The sequence below is a fragment of the Contarinia nasturtii genome, unplaced genomic scaffold (assembly GCF_009176525.2).
Source record: "Contarinia nasturtii isolate CC-2019 unplaced genomic scaffold, AAFC_CNas_1.1 Cnas_scaffold_745, whole genome shotgun sequence".
NCBI lineage: Eukaryota > Metazoa > Arthropoda > Insecta > Diptera > Cecidomyiidae > Contarinia > Contarinia nasturtii.
In genome coordinates this window covers 2,165,233-2,179,162 of record NW_022198093.1, presented here as the reverse complement: position 1 = coordinate 2,179,162, position 13,930 = coordinate 2,165,233, and the positions used below count along the sequence as shown (strand labels likewise).

The 13,930-nt window shown below is 31.7% G+C and overlaps 1 protein-coding gene across 1 annotated transcript; it reads right to left on the bottom strand.

The window, feature by feature from the left end:
* Positions 1-6,417: 6,417 nt before the first annotated feature.
* LOC116341642 (protein YIPF5) lies at positions 6,418-8,426 on the bottom strand. The gene is made up of 7 exons (XM_031768820.1): positions 8,249-8,426; positions 7,973-8,071; positions 7,735-7,895; positions 7,631-7,665; positions 7,460-7,570; positions 7,187-7,371; positions 6,418-6,695 (listed from the first exon to the last, which is right to left on the bottom strand). Exons 2-7 carry the CDS (start codon positions 8,059-8,061, stop codon positions 6,533-6,535), a joined length of 744 nt encoding a protein of 247 aa, XP_031624680.1. The 5' UTR covers positions 8,062-8,071; positions 8,249-8,426; the 3' UTR covers positions 6,418-6,532.
* Positions 8,427-13,930: the final 5,504 nt, after the last annotated feature.

The window sequence follows — 13,930 nt, the reverse complement described above, 5'->3', positions numbered from 1 at the left end:
TAAAGTTTCGAGCTTTAAATAAAATCTAAGTGTCGAGAATCTACCCAAATGTCTCGATAGCGTGTGTGACTGCGTATGTGTGTGATGAGTTACGTTGCTTCCGTGAATGCTTGGGATAAATTTCGTGAGAGCGAAACGTCGACCGTAAAACTTATATGACACGAAAGCATTTAAATCTAAATAGAGAAATGATTTTTTCCTCTTCGTTTCAATTCAAATGGCTGCATGGCGGAGAGCAGTGAGCAAAAATCTACATTTTCTGTTTTTTTTTGCAATTGAATTACTAGATCACGTTCCATTGAGATTTTCATTTATAGCATCCCCCATCCCCAAACGATTTTTCAATTGCAATGTAAACGAGCATTGTCTCCACCTTCCGTTTCCAGTTTTGCACATATGCCGAATTTCAATTTTAACATAAAATAAAAGCGCATCGACAAAACACTTCAAGAAATGGCTTTAAGCAAATAAAATGTGTGTGTGTGCATGTGTGCCGACGCAGGGAGGAGGAGTGATTCGTTAAATGCAAACGCAAGTGTTAGTGTATACGTATATGTCTTCACTTGAACATTTTCTTGGCACATCACGTATTTGTTTAGCATTTATGCTTTAAAACTGAAGTGGCAATTTTCCCTCGAATTCAATAGTTTATCTATTAGTTTGTGCAACTACACTGTTCAAATGACTTTGCTTCTTCCCGATTCGGCTATACATTCAGTTGAAACTTTTCTCATTTTTGCTCATATTTCATTTCCATTTCGTTTACTAATCTAAAAGAGAGCGAAAAATGAATGAAATGGAGAGAAAAGTAAATTTTCACAAAACTTCGAAAAGGCCAATTTATTTATTCAATAATTTCGCAACCAGTCATTTTGACAGGACTCATTTCCTTAATCCTTACACATCGGCTGTTATTACTTCGCATTGAAACATTGTCACACATTTATTGTGTATTGCTTTGGAATATTATGCCATTTAAATTCGATTTACACAATAAATTCAATTTTATTGGCAATGTTTTCACTCACACCAGCCACATTATTTAATTAAGTACGATGCCATAAAATGTTTATAAATTACACATTTATTCACCCTAGCTATTGGCCAAAAACTACGAAAGCACTATGAAAAAGAGTATGCACCACTTGATTTACATATATTTAGAAATGGCTTTATTGCAATCGATTTGTTCGATACAGTTTTTTCGGTCCACGATAATCATCAGTTAATATGTCGACCATCGTTGCCGTGACATATTTATTGCTCTGTGTTAAACAAATTGAACACCCTATCTCAAATAGGAGAAGAGATTTCTGTAAAAAAAGTGCGTTAAGTTATTTACAAATGGAATGTTTGATTTGAATACCAAAAATATATTAGATTAAATTCAACGTATGTCACATTTATTGTCATATAGATCAATTTATGCTATTTTTTGCTTTCTACATTTGCTTCCCATTTAACCGATTTAAATATGGGCATCTAATCGAAAATCGCATCGCTTTACGTAGAATCATGCATGTGCAAAAAGTGGCAAACACAAACGAGTTCATATTTTATGTGGCCAGAGTAATAAAATTACGATTTTACGCAAATCGTGCGACAGGCATTCATGACTTACACATGTACATGCATATATAGCTTGTTGATTAAACTAAATCTACATCACACACATACCAATGCACATTCAATGAATAATGAAAGAAACATCATTATTATTATAAACATTTTGCTTTACAGGGTGGGCCAGAATGACTGAAGGGTTACGGAGAAAAAAAGCAAATTTTTCAACCAAATTGAGATTTTTTTTTTGCGTTGTGTAGAGTTTGTAATTAATCAGCCAGACGTGATTTCCAAAAATTTTTGTTCGTTTTGGAGACATCAATGTGCCAGAAAAAAATCGAACGCAGTACGAAAGTTGCTTCGGTCGACTATATGGCCCAGTCGTGGCGAAGTCTCGAAACACAAATAGTTTTCCTTTTGATGCTTAAGGAAGTAAAATAACTGACCAGCAAAACCACAATGTCTTTATGTTGGCTACGCCAGGCTCTTCTTTTTCAGAAAAAGGCTCCAAAATAAGTGAATAAAAAAACATTATCCAAAAACTATTTTAAACGGTCGTAAATATCTGGTCGTGAAGAATATATTAATTTCATTGAATTATCATTTTCCACATAAATATGTCCGAACATATAAACCCTTCAGTTATTCTGGTCCACCCTGTAAACATAATTCATTTAGTACACAACAAACAGCGGATTACAATATACGAAGTGTGATGACGCAAATGCATGACTTTTGTTGGATGTTAACTTGTGTATGAATATGTTTTTCTCTAAAACCCCAAATGATCTAGTGACAGTTTGCAAATCATATTGCTTCTTTTCTCCTTCAACTATGATCCGCTCCCACCACACTGGATTCCACTGTATATGTACGCCCCAGTGACTGGAACACTCTGTATATGTCTAAGCGCTCAATCGTTTTAAGTATTTTGATATCTAAATCGAATGATAACCACAATAACATGATATCAAATGCATTAGGTGATTATGCTGGCATTGTTTTATGTGCGTACGGAATGGATATTGCTATAATATGCGCCATAAGTGTATAAACCACTGCAATTTTTTGATGGTGGTTTCATTGTCATAAATATCGATTCGTTTGTTAAATAACTCATATTTTGGTTTTCGCGGTCATGTGTTTGAACTGTGAATGCCACGGTGTTACATAGTAATAATGTCGTTGAATAATTTCCAATGTTCTCGCGTGTATATTTTGCGTTCACATCAAATAAAAATGATTGTTTAGTTTTTCATTTCAAATCTGATTTCATTTCAGAAAAAATCACAATTTTTTCTCTCTCGTTGTTTATTCAATAAAAGCGTCGTGCACGGTATCATGCGTTTGAATTAAAAATGAAGAATGCTGAAGCAGAAGTTGAATACAGACACGGTGCAAACGTAAATATTTCTTTTGGGTGTATGTATTTCTGTTTTGGGAAACATTATACCACCGTCTCGCATCTTATTTGATTGTAATCTTATTACAATCCTTGTTTTTTGTTTATTTGAACGCCATTGGGGAAAGATGGAAAAGAGATTTGTTTTTTCGGGATGGATGCATTCATCAACCGGTTTTTATTGTGCACGCATGCTAACGACAAGAGGAAACCGTTCTCGATATGGTGTTTTTATACTGACTTTGCAATGGAAATCCGAATAAATCTTGATAAGACAACGAACAAATTTGGATTGTGGACGAAGGATAGAAAAAATATGATGTGTGCATCTGAAGGATCAAAACTCTCCATCTGCTTACTGATTTTTGTGTAAAATGAGTTTGTTGTTCAAATACAACAAAACCATTCAAATGTATAATTTATTAATAAAGAGCAACGAATGATAAACATATAAGTGGTATTTTTTCACTCTTTCCCTCTCTTTCTCTCTGTCGTTCGCGTCGGACGAACATTTGTCTGAATGAATTTTCATCAGTAAAATAAAAGAAGACGCTGATTACTACGAAACACAAATTACAAATCAAGCATTCTTTTCCAACAAAAAACAACGAGCACGCTTTTCAACGAAGAATCTAACTTTCATGTTTCATAAAAACTAAAGTGTCTTCATTGAATGTTCTCATCAAACGGATGAATAAAACAGGGTGAAATTGGTGAGTTTTTTTTTCATCCTTTACATTCAGGGAGTGAAAGACAAAGAGAGCGGTACGGAAAAAACACACTTCTGCGAAAAACAATAAACATAGAATAGAGAATGAAAAAAGTCTGAAGAAAAAGTGACATAAGAGTCGAAGCAACAGACAAAAGTGGATAATATGCAATCATGATAATGAATAAGCAAATGAAAATGAGAAATAGTCATGAGTTCTCTCTCTCTCTCTCTATCGTCCTCTCGTTCTTTCCCATGATTTCATATTTTTTTTCTATCGCATAGAGAGAAAGTAAGTGTGCTTTAGTATTAAATTGTGAATGTTGAATTGCAAAAATCAAGTGCTCTGGAAAAATTCACAGTGTGAATATGAACCGTTTCATAGCCGTATCAAATCACACAGACACTTGGGTGATTGCTCCTGAAAAATCATTTGATAAAGTTCATTGGCAGACGCATGAGCCACCCGAAAGCAGAAAAAAAAGTGCGAGAGTATAAAGATTTGTGATAAGACAAATGAATGTATCCATCATTTTCCAGATATTCACAATAAATTCATTCAATTTTCTTATATTTTGCTTTTCTTTTTCCAAATATGATTCGTACGGTTGAAATCTACCGCAACGAATGTGAGTGTGTGTGTGTGAGAAAAAAGCGATTGCTCCAAAATGATTATTTGTTTTTTTCTTCTAAAATTCGGCGAAATACGCGTAGTAAGAAGAATAACGCAAATAACACATTTTGGCGTGTAAATAAGAGAAAAAGGAGAAAAAAAACGCAGCAGGATTATATAAATCCTTTTAAAATGATACGAAGTTTAAATGAAATTGCTTTGCTCGCGAGCGCACATGAGTCATAAAAATGGGGATGTTGTGCGATGCACGAAAGAGCGAAAAGATGAAAATCAAAGTATTATTATGCGCGGAATCAAAAGTTAAATACTTTGGGAATAAAATAATTAAATGAAAACTGTGATTTTGTTTGTTGCTGTCACTGGAAATACCCGAAGTGTTTGCGTATCATTATACAATCATCTCACTGCTACTCAGCAAACGCAAAGCGAGACTTTATGAAATGCGGAGAATGGATGAGAGAGAGAGAGCGAGAAAGAGATAGGAATGGAGAGCAAAGAGAAGGAGAGAGAGAGAGAGTGTGTCAACACGAAAATAGAAAAAAGCCCATTAAATGTGCTTACGATTTTATACTGGTTCGTTGTGAAATGAGTCGGTTCGTCGCAGCGTTGAAACGTTAGATCACTAAAATGCTCAATAGTAGTGTGTTTGTGGTGAATTTCATTCTCCCTCTCTCTCTCCCGATGATTAGTTTCATTTACGAACGACGAGAGGGTAAATAAAAAAAGTTAGAATAATGATAGCGACTGTGTCGCGAGCAGCTCCAAATGCAAATTTATTCAAGTATGAGTACCACACTTAATGGGATAATTTATAGCGACAATGAAAATAGATTTTTAAACGGCAAACCGGAACACAGACTGAAGAGAGCGAGAAAAAAAAGATGAGGAAGAAAACTCATTTTCAACCCAAAAAAATAAACATTCAACCAAATTAAATTGTGGTATTTAATTTCCGAGTCTAATTCAGCAGAGATGAGGTTTTCCATGCGGAATCATCCACATCGGAAAAGTACATATGAGAAACTGTGAGCATTATTCAATTGATGACTTCGAGGAATTCGTTATGTTTGCTATGTGCAAATGAAGAAACACATTTCACTCCGGATTTAAAATGTAATAAAGCATCAAGAATTTAAGCCAAATTAAAAGTCCAAAACCATGGGCCGATAGCTCAAATTGAATATTCATCGCAGCAGCTCGTTGCCAAGCGGACTTGATTTTTGTGGGCAAATTGCGAGAGATATACCAGACAAGTTCATAATTTCCGTGTTGATAATCAATGAATAAACCAAAATTCAAACACATGTTTTGCCATTGCGAATCAACGGCAATAGTTGTTTACATGCATCCATTTAAATTCAACTAGAAAATTAATGTTATTCGCTATCTATCTGTTGTGTGTGCAGAATTTTTTTATTATCGTTGACATTCCAATCCAATTACTGTTGTTGTTGTTGTTATGATCTGTTACATTCTCGCTCGACAGTGTAAAGCGTTCTGAAATTGCAATATCCAGAATGCCCTTTTGCACAATGCCATTGTGCTTGAAAAATCATTTTTTTTGTTTATTTCTGAAAAAAGAAAAAAAAATGAACTCAAATGTGCATGAATAAAAGTCACATCCTGATATTTTATATCCAGTTTTCGTTGTTTAGGAGCATGTCATAAATCAAAGAGACATTGCAATATCAATCCGATTCGATTGTGTCTGTGCTGTGCTGCTTGAATTGAATATCGCACTTCGTCATGCACCATTTAATCATGTATATCGTGTATAACAGCCGAGCACACACAACTGAATGAATTTTAATATAAATTTAACAAAATAATTTATATGAATTTCGATTCATTTAAATGCGCGAGAGATGCAAATATGCATTCGTCATGCATGTTTCATGTATTCGGAAATATAATTTAACGCAAACAACAAGCGACACGCTGTTTCACTCCAATTCCGCACTCATTATTTACCACATTGCGCCATGTCTTTTTTTCATCCAATGTTTTCATCTCTGAATAGAAAAGCAGCAACATTTGATGTTTTTTTTTTTTGGTTATACAAACATTACAATATAGTTTATTTTCGAATATGTGAAAAATGTACAATTTTTTGATGTTTTTGTTCAAAATGTATTTAGATTGATTTGTTGGTTATTTGTTATTTTTAAACCCTGGTCTTATTTTAACATTTCATCGCTTTCTCAGATCGAACAGCTTTTTTTTTCTAAAAAATTGTAATCAATGCAAAAACACCGTAGAGCAATGCACACGGATATGCAACCAAGATTTGCTGGTGTTCCATTGAATATGCAGTCACAAATAGTTTTGAGGCAGACGCCGAACACCATAAGATACATACACTCGTTAGGACAATACCAAATACACCTCTGGAAATTGAAAAAAATGGGATTAGTTTTGAAAATTGATCTTTTTTAAATTGAACTTCTTCTTGAATTAAAGTGAAACAAAAAAAAAATCAAAGGAAATATCATCAAAAAGTCGACCGAACTGACTATACTATATTTCAATGACAACTGGCCGAGGCTCATTCCTTTTGATATCCTCTGGGTTTTTTTTTTCTGGTGCTATAATTTGAATTTATTCTGAATGCCAAAATATGAATACAAGCTGAAGGAACATCCGTTATTTGAAATTTTAATGAGAATCTTCAAGATAGATACACGTTCAAGGTAGTGACACGTTGGAAAAAACCATTCTTAATTTGAGTTTTTACTTTAGAAATCCACAAAAAATTCAAATTATGGTATCGAAAGAAAGATTTTATTCTCAGAGATGAGCCAAAATGACGAGCGTTGCAACAGTTTCATTCTTTGAGATTTTCATTTAACTAATTTCATTGGAATTATCTGTTACTCACTTTAACGTAAAAAGAACGTTAACTCCTGATAGTACAACGATTGGAAGCAAACAGTATCCCAAAACCGATGTAACAGCCCCAATATTAACTGAATCTTGAGTTGTCATCACTTTCAACAAGGCCCAAAATGCTATACACCCAAAAACTCCAAAGCCATAAATGTATGAAAAGTGCACTTTGCCACTCTGTGAATAAAAATATCAATTTTTGAATTTTCATCAATAAAAATCAATTAAAAATGACCGTTTTGACAATATTCTTAAATAAACTTACAAGAAGTAAAAATGAACCGAATGCTAGACAAAACACAAGCGGCCCAGCCAAATCGGTATCCTGCAAAATCGTTTGATCTGTCGTTCGTAATGGATTTAACACCGACAACGTCTGTAATAAACAACATTGATTAATAACCATGAAAAAAAAATTGGACATGATTGGATTTACCTTCTGTAAAATATGATTTGGATTGATACCGAGTTCTATTAAAATACAGAAAAGAAATTATTTGTTTGTTTCTTTTTTTTTGTTTAGTTCTGTGACTAGACTACCTTCTAATAGGGGTGGTTCATTGTCAAAATCGCTGTTAGCACCGTCATAAATGGGATCGGGTGCAGCATATGCATTTGGATCATAGTACGAGCCAGTGTAGCCGGCATTTGCGAAATTGCTTACATCTACATTTTGACTTGCATCGAACGATTGGAAATTTCTATTTAAATTGGAAGAAATCATATTAATACCGATAATTATACTAAATGCTTTTCAATCAATGGATCAATTACTTACAGTTCGCCACCAAATTGTTCGGGCATATCGAAATTGTATGAATCTTGTGGAGTATTCCAATTGTTGTAATTTTGCTGATCATATGCCATTTTTTTGTATCTATTTAATTAAAAAAATGAATACAAATAAAAAAACAAATCGTAGGAAATGTATGGAAAATTCGGTTTTTCATACAATAATGAAAATTGATTTTTATTCTAATTGACATCAATAGCAGTGCAACAAAAATGCCAACACGTCACCTTTTAATGTTCACTGATAACCGCACAAACTTACCAATTATGAATGGATTTATTCCGAAAAAGAAAGGACATCAGCTGAAAATCCAATGGAGTGTTTTAATAACTAATGATTTTTCTTTGGGATTTTTCGAAAGAGTAAGGAGAAAATGCCGAATAATTGCTAATCAACAGTGTTTCGATGTGTTTTTGTGTTTTGTCATTTCAAGACATAAGTCAAATGTCAAAGCAGCCACTGTACAAACCTCATTCGCAATCGAAGACGAAATACGTAAAAAAATTAGTTCGACCATTGTACAAGAGATGTCGCCACATTCGGAGCGAAACAGTCTTTTTGATTCAGTTTAGTTCATGTAACATCATGGATTTTTATATACATTGAAGAGTATGGAATGAGGGGATTTTTTGTCAAAGCAAAATCTTTCTAGAGATTTAACACTCTTACCTTTTCTTTTTTGTAGAAAGTCTGAAAGATCTGGAAAAAATTAAAACCCGAAAGAGGAGTGTTGTTGAAAATAAAATACGAAAGTCTTTTTTTGGTGCCAATAAATGATTTTTTTTTCTTTTATTTCAAGCATTTTGTTGTTGTTATTGTTGTTAAATTGTATTGTTCAGATCGTTTTTGAATACAATGTTTGCTTAAAATAAATTCTAGAAATAGTCGACAATTTCGATCGATTAGATTTTGATGCGAATAAGTTTTTTATTTATATCTAAAAATCGATCTAATGAATTTGATTCGCTGCTTCGATCGTATGCAAAAAATAAAGCTTCGAACCTCGGTTTGGCATTGAAACAGAATATAAAACGGATTGTTTCTGATATTTACCCTGATATTAATTTTTATTCTTTTGCCGAATGTCCAATTGTCGGACCAATTTTAAATTCATTTGTTGGCGTTTTTTTTGTCAGTTTTTTTATTGTTTTCATTCTTTGAAATTATCGAAGTAATTTCATTTAGGGTATCATAGACACCTCTATGCAGCGATTTGATGTTAAATTCTCTATATTATTTTTACAAAATTACAGAAAATCGTGTGGTTTTTTTTTTTCAAATAAAAAGAAAATTGCTGATGAAAAAATTAATTGATTTGAGCGTTTTTCGAATCGAGCGTAAGTGTACATTTTCTTACGATATCACATATATTATGATGATGGTTGCTTACAGATGTGAAGCCATTCAAATGTGATCTTTATTCCAAAATAATCACAAGTTCACATCGGAATGACTTCTCGCCGATAAGCTGTTTTTGTTTTGCTGTTGAATTTTGCTTTTTTTTATCACCAAATTTGCCTAAATATAAAAAAATTATTGCCTAAATGTAAGAATTTCTGTGTGTATTATGATAACGTCTTATCGGCTTTCGGGCTATTGCATTTGTTTTTGTTTTATTTTTTGTAAATGTTCATGTATTTTCTGTAATTTTGTATGAATAATATGTGTTTGTGTGTCCATTTTAAAATGGTTCCTAATCATAAAACGCTGCATCGATCCGACCTGATGATATTGGCCGTCGGTTACGAAGGAACCATTTTAAAATGTTTGAATCTCTTTCTTAGACATCGGATGGTGATCATTTGTGCGAACGATTTTGAATATGATGTTCTGTTTTTTTTTTCGGAAAGATTTCGGTTTAGTGTTTAATTTGCTGATTGATCTTTGTTTTTATTTCAGCTCAAAATAGTTCTATTTTGTTTGTTTGTTTGCAAGTTTTAATTCGGACATTTTCTAGGTGGGTACATCTGAGTCTAATTCATTCAATTTTCTCTATCTCACCAATTTTTATTTTTTATCATTTTCCGAATTGTTTTGTTTTTATTTCGCACTTAAAATTTTGTTTCGTTTAAAAAACAGGTACTCTTTGTGCAATTTCATTTTGAGTTATATTCATTTTTTCGTATTATTTTTCATTAATTCGTACTACCAAAACATCTTTTTTTCTCTTCCCCTTCGATATTTGTGATAACTCTCTTTTAATTTCTTTATGCTCAATGTTTATAAGTACTACTAATGCTTTGGAATTATTATATTGAAAAAATATATACTTTATCGCACAAATGAAATTGTTTTATTGCGATTGCACTGTAAAAAATTTTTTGTTTTTCTTAACCAAAAAAAGACGTAATGGGAAAAAATGCAGAAAGTTTGAATAAAAGTCGAATTTTCGAATTGATTCCACTTGACAAATATGTAAAGAGATTCAAATGGTTTTTTTCGGCTCATTTATTTGAATTTATTGATGTATTCAACCGTGTTGTTTTGATTTTTTTAGTCAACATTTATTGTTTTGTTCCGGTGATACTGGATTTTTTTGTTATGTTTTTCGTTCGCTTTTCCAGAAAAAAAACCAGACCTTCAAATAAATGGGCCGAATTTTCGGGATGTACAACATTGTCAAGTGAAACGAATCGAAATGGAAAATGTCTTCAAATGAACACTTTTTTTAAATCTATATTCTCAATTACAAATGTATAATAGCTATTGAGAGCTATTTTGATAATTTTTTATGCAGTGTTTTTTTTGTCGGAAGTTTTTTTTTTATATCATAAAAAATGGAAAAAAATCACATTTTGATCGCTCACACCGCACACACTTGCATTGCCAATTTTGCATGGCACGCATATAAATTGCATCAATCGAAGTGTGTTTGACTCAGCAAAATCTTCGGCGAATGATATTGTGTTGCTGAGTGTGTGTGTGTGTGTGTGTTTGTTTGCTTGAAATGAGAGATAAATTCGCATTTTAAAAAGGGATAAACAGTCTTTCTTTTAGTTAAATCAACGATATTTCTCTCGATGATGCGATCGCATACGCGATCCACAAACGATATTATATATTTCAATGTTCCCCAATTTAAAAAAAATAGCTCAAACATGTTTGTTTCTTTTTAAATCCTCGTCATATTCTTTGTTTCATTTTAAATAAATATTTTTTTTTGTTTGTTTTCGTGTTTTTTGCTGTATGTAATCGACGGAATTTACGTTTCAAATTTCTTTTAAAACCTCGCAAAAAGAGGCAAAGTCGTTTTATAAAATGATCTATATGTAAATAAATCTTGTATTTTTTTGTATTCTTTTTCACTTTCCATCATTCTCGCTTCCACATTCTCATCATTGATTTCGTTAAATATTATTTTTATTTACACAATATTTATCTAGTCTCTATCGTTTATTAATTAGTTTATTTGTCTTTCGATCAATTGGCTTTTTGTTTCATTGCAATGCGGAGAAATACCGTTGATTTATTGTTCAATGTGACAAGGGAAGAAAGTCGTTCAATTTACCATCTTTTTTGTTTGTTGAATGTTTTTTGTTAGTTTAAAAGATAATGGTTCTGACATAATTAAAGCGAGAAATAATTGAAATAAAAAAAACGGAACGAATAAAAATAAACACGTTTCACATCTTATTACTACTATACGTTCAGCCCATTGAATTCGATCATTTCTATTTCTTTTTTTTTTAAATACACTTCGTTTTAAAAAGGGCAACTACGTAGAATGATGATTGAATGTGATTTTTTTTTAGAATGAGAGGAGGCTAGATGCTTATTCCACAACAGAAATGATACAATATTTCTGATACAGTTGCCTTGAGACTGACGATTCACTCTCATTCGAAATCGCATTTACAATGTGACAATGGTACGAAATGGATTCTCAATGCGAATTGACTTTTTGGAAAATTCAACAAATTCTTCATTTTTTCGCGATTTTTGTTCACTTCTGCCAATAATACTCTAAATTTTCTTTAAAATTTTTGATTTTTTTTTAATTATCATGATATCGTTGTTAAACGCAATTTGTGTTGTGAACAAATGGATATTGTTAAATCTGCGCAAAGAGAACCCCACGAAGAAAAGAAAAAAACATTCAATGTGTATGAAAACACTTGTGTCACATGTGTCTCTTTATGTGTAATTTTTTTTCCGCTCCCAAAATTGGATACTGTTATGTACAAATGTGATTTCTTAATTTATATATATTTTTGTTTGTGTTTTTCTTTAGTAAAATCATGTTTATGCGCTATACACTGATGTTATGACTTTTTTTTTCTTTTCGTTCCTTTGGTTTTGCTCACGATTATCTGCATAAGTCATGAGTGCAAAAAAAAACGGTTATCATGGTACCATTTCAAAAAAAAAAAATTATTTACAGAATGCATTTCTCCTTCTAATCGAGTCACAGGCAAAAAAATTGTATTTTTTTTTTTCAAATTTGTATTTGCTTGGAATATCTGTCAAAAATCTCTACGTAAGTATTATCATATGTTCGACTGTGATCCGTAAAAAATAGACAGAAAAATAAAGACTTATTCTTTGTTGTATGTCTATTGTTTACGGTGTGTGATGTTATTAATTTGCGGATATGAAACGTAAAAAATGGAAAACAAAGGCAGAAATGACCATTCACGGCCAAAAAGAATATTAGTTCCATTTCCATAGTAAAGAATCATTCGTCTTTTAAAAAAAATCGTGTCACTTTCCAAATCATTTTCTTTCAAGTCATTTTTTGTTTTCTTAAAAAAACCGTTGCATTCAATTCAAACGTTCGTTTCTTGTGTTCCATTTCGTATTTATTTGTAACTTTTCTCGCATTATTGGAACATTTATTTATCATTTTTGTTTGTGTTGGTTCATTTTATTAAATTATAAAAAAGAGTTGAATTTTTTTTTCAAATTTCATCCTACACAATTTAGCATCCTCTGTGACAACATACAAATTTATTTAATTCAATTTTCTTTCTCATGCTACTACTCCTTGGTATTTTGTTGATGTTTTTTTTACTATTTATCGTAATACAATAAAGTTGTTGTTGATCTCTTTTCATTAAATTTGGTTCTTTTAATGTAATTTGAATGAGTTTTTGTTTGTTTTTTTTTATCATCTGTAGATGAGAATTGCTTCCGAGAAATTGTCTGATGCATACGGTTAAAAAGAAATGATTCATCGAACCCAGTTCGGTTCAGTTTTCTATTAGTTTTGTTATCTCAAATGTGTTCTCACACAAAAAAAAAGCTTCTTTAAACAGAGTCCTTTTTCTTATATATACATATAGATTTAGTAATTTGTTTGTGATTTTTTTTTTGTATTACTTTTAATTAAAATGTTGCACATCAATCAACGCATGCACCGACATTATTTCTCATCCTCAAAAGTTATTCTCAGTTCTTTATTTTAGTTTGTTACTATGTTTACATTTTTTCTTTCATTATTATCGGTATATATGTGTGTGTGTGAGTGTGTGTGTGGGTTTGTTCTTGTTTATGTGTATTTCTGTGATTTTTCATTTAATATTTATACAACGCGATTGATAAATATCCCTTTTCAATACAATTTTTTTTTCGATAATCTCTTAATTTGCGCAACAAAATTGCAATTGATGCTAAAAATTTGTTTGTCTTTTGTTTTCTCTTTTCTATATGTCAAGAATTATGCACATTTTTACTCATTTTTTTTTAATTTAAATTCAAACATAATTCGTTAAAGGGCGGCTGTTTTTCGAGTAAAAATCAATCGCGTGTATTTTCACTCTATTACTTTCACAATTTAAAACTGATTACTCACATTTGATAATTTACCCTTTCCTAACACTTTGAATGTTTAGTTTATCTCTCACTATCTCTCCTTTTTTCTCTCAATTTGTATTGTATTTTTGTTTTTTTGTTGTAAAATTAGTTACTTTATCATTTTATATATTGTAATTTTAATTATGATTA

What these genes read in the sequence shown, in the direction of transcription:
- LOC116341642 (XM_031768820.1), bottom strand. Translation starts at nt 8,061, where the DNA reads ATGGCATATGATCAGCAAAATTACAACAATTGGAATACTCCACAAGAT. An exon ending in CAAATCATATTTTACAGAAG is followed by an intron (nt 7,571 to 7,630) that starts GTAAATCCAATC and finishes TGTTTATTACAG; the next exon opens with ACGTTGTCGGTGTTAAATCC. An exon ending in AACGTTCTTTTTACGTTAAA is followed by an intron (nt 6,696 to 7,186) that starts GTGAGTAACAGA and finishes TTCAATTTCCAG; the next exon opens with AGGTGTATTTGGTATTGTCC.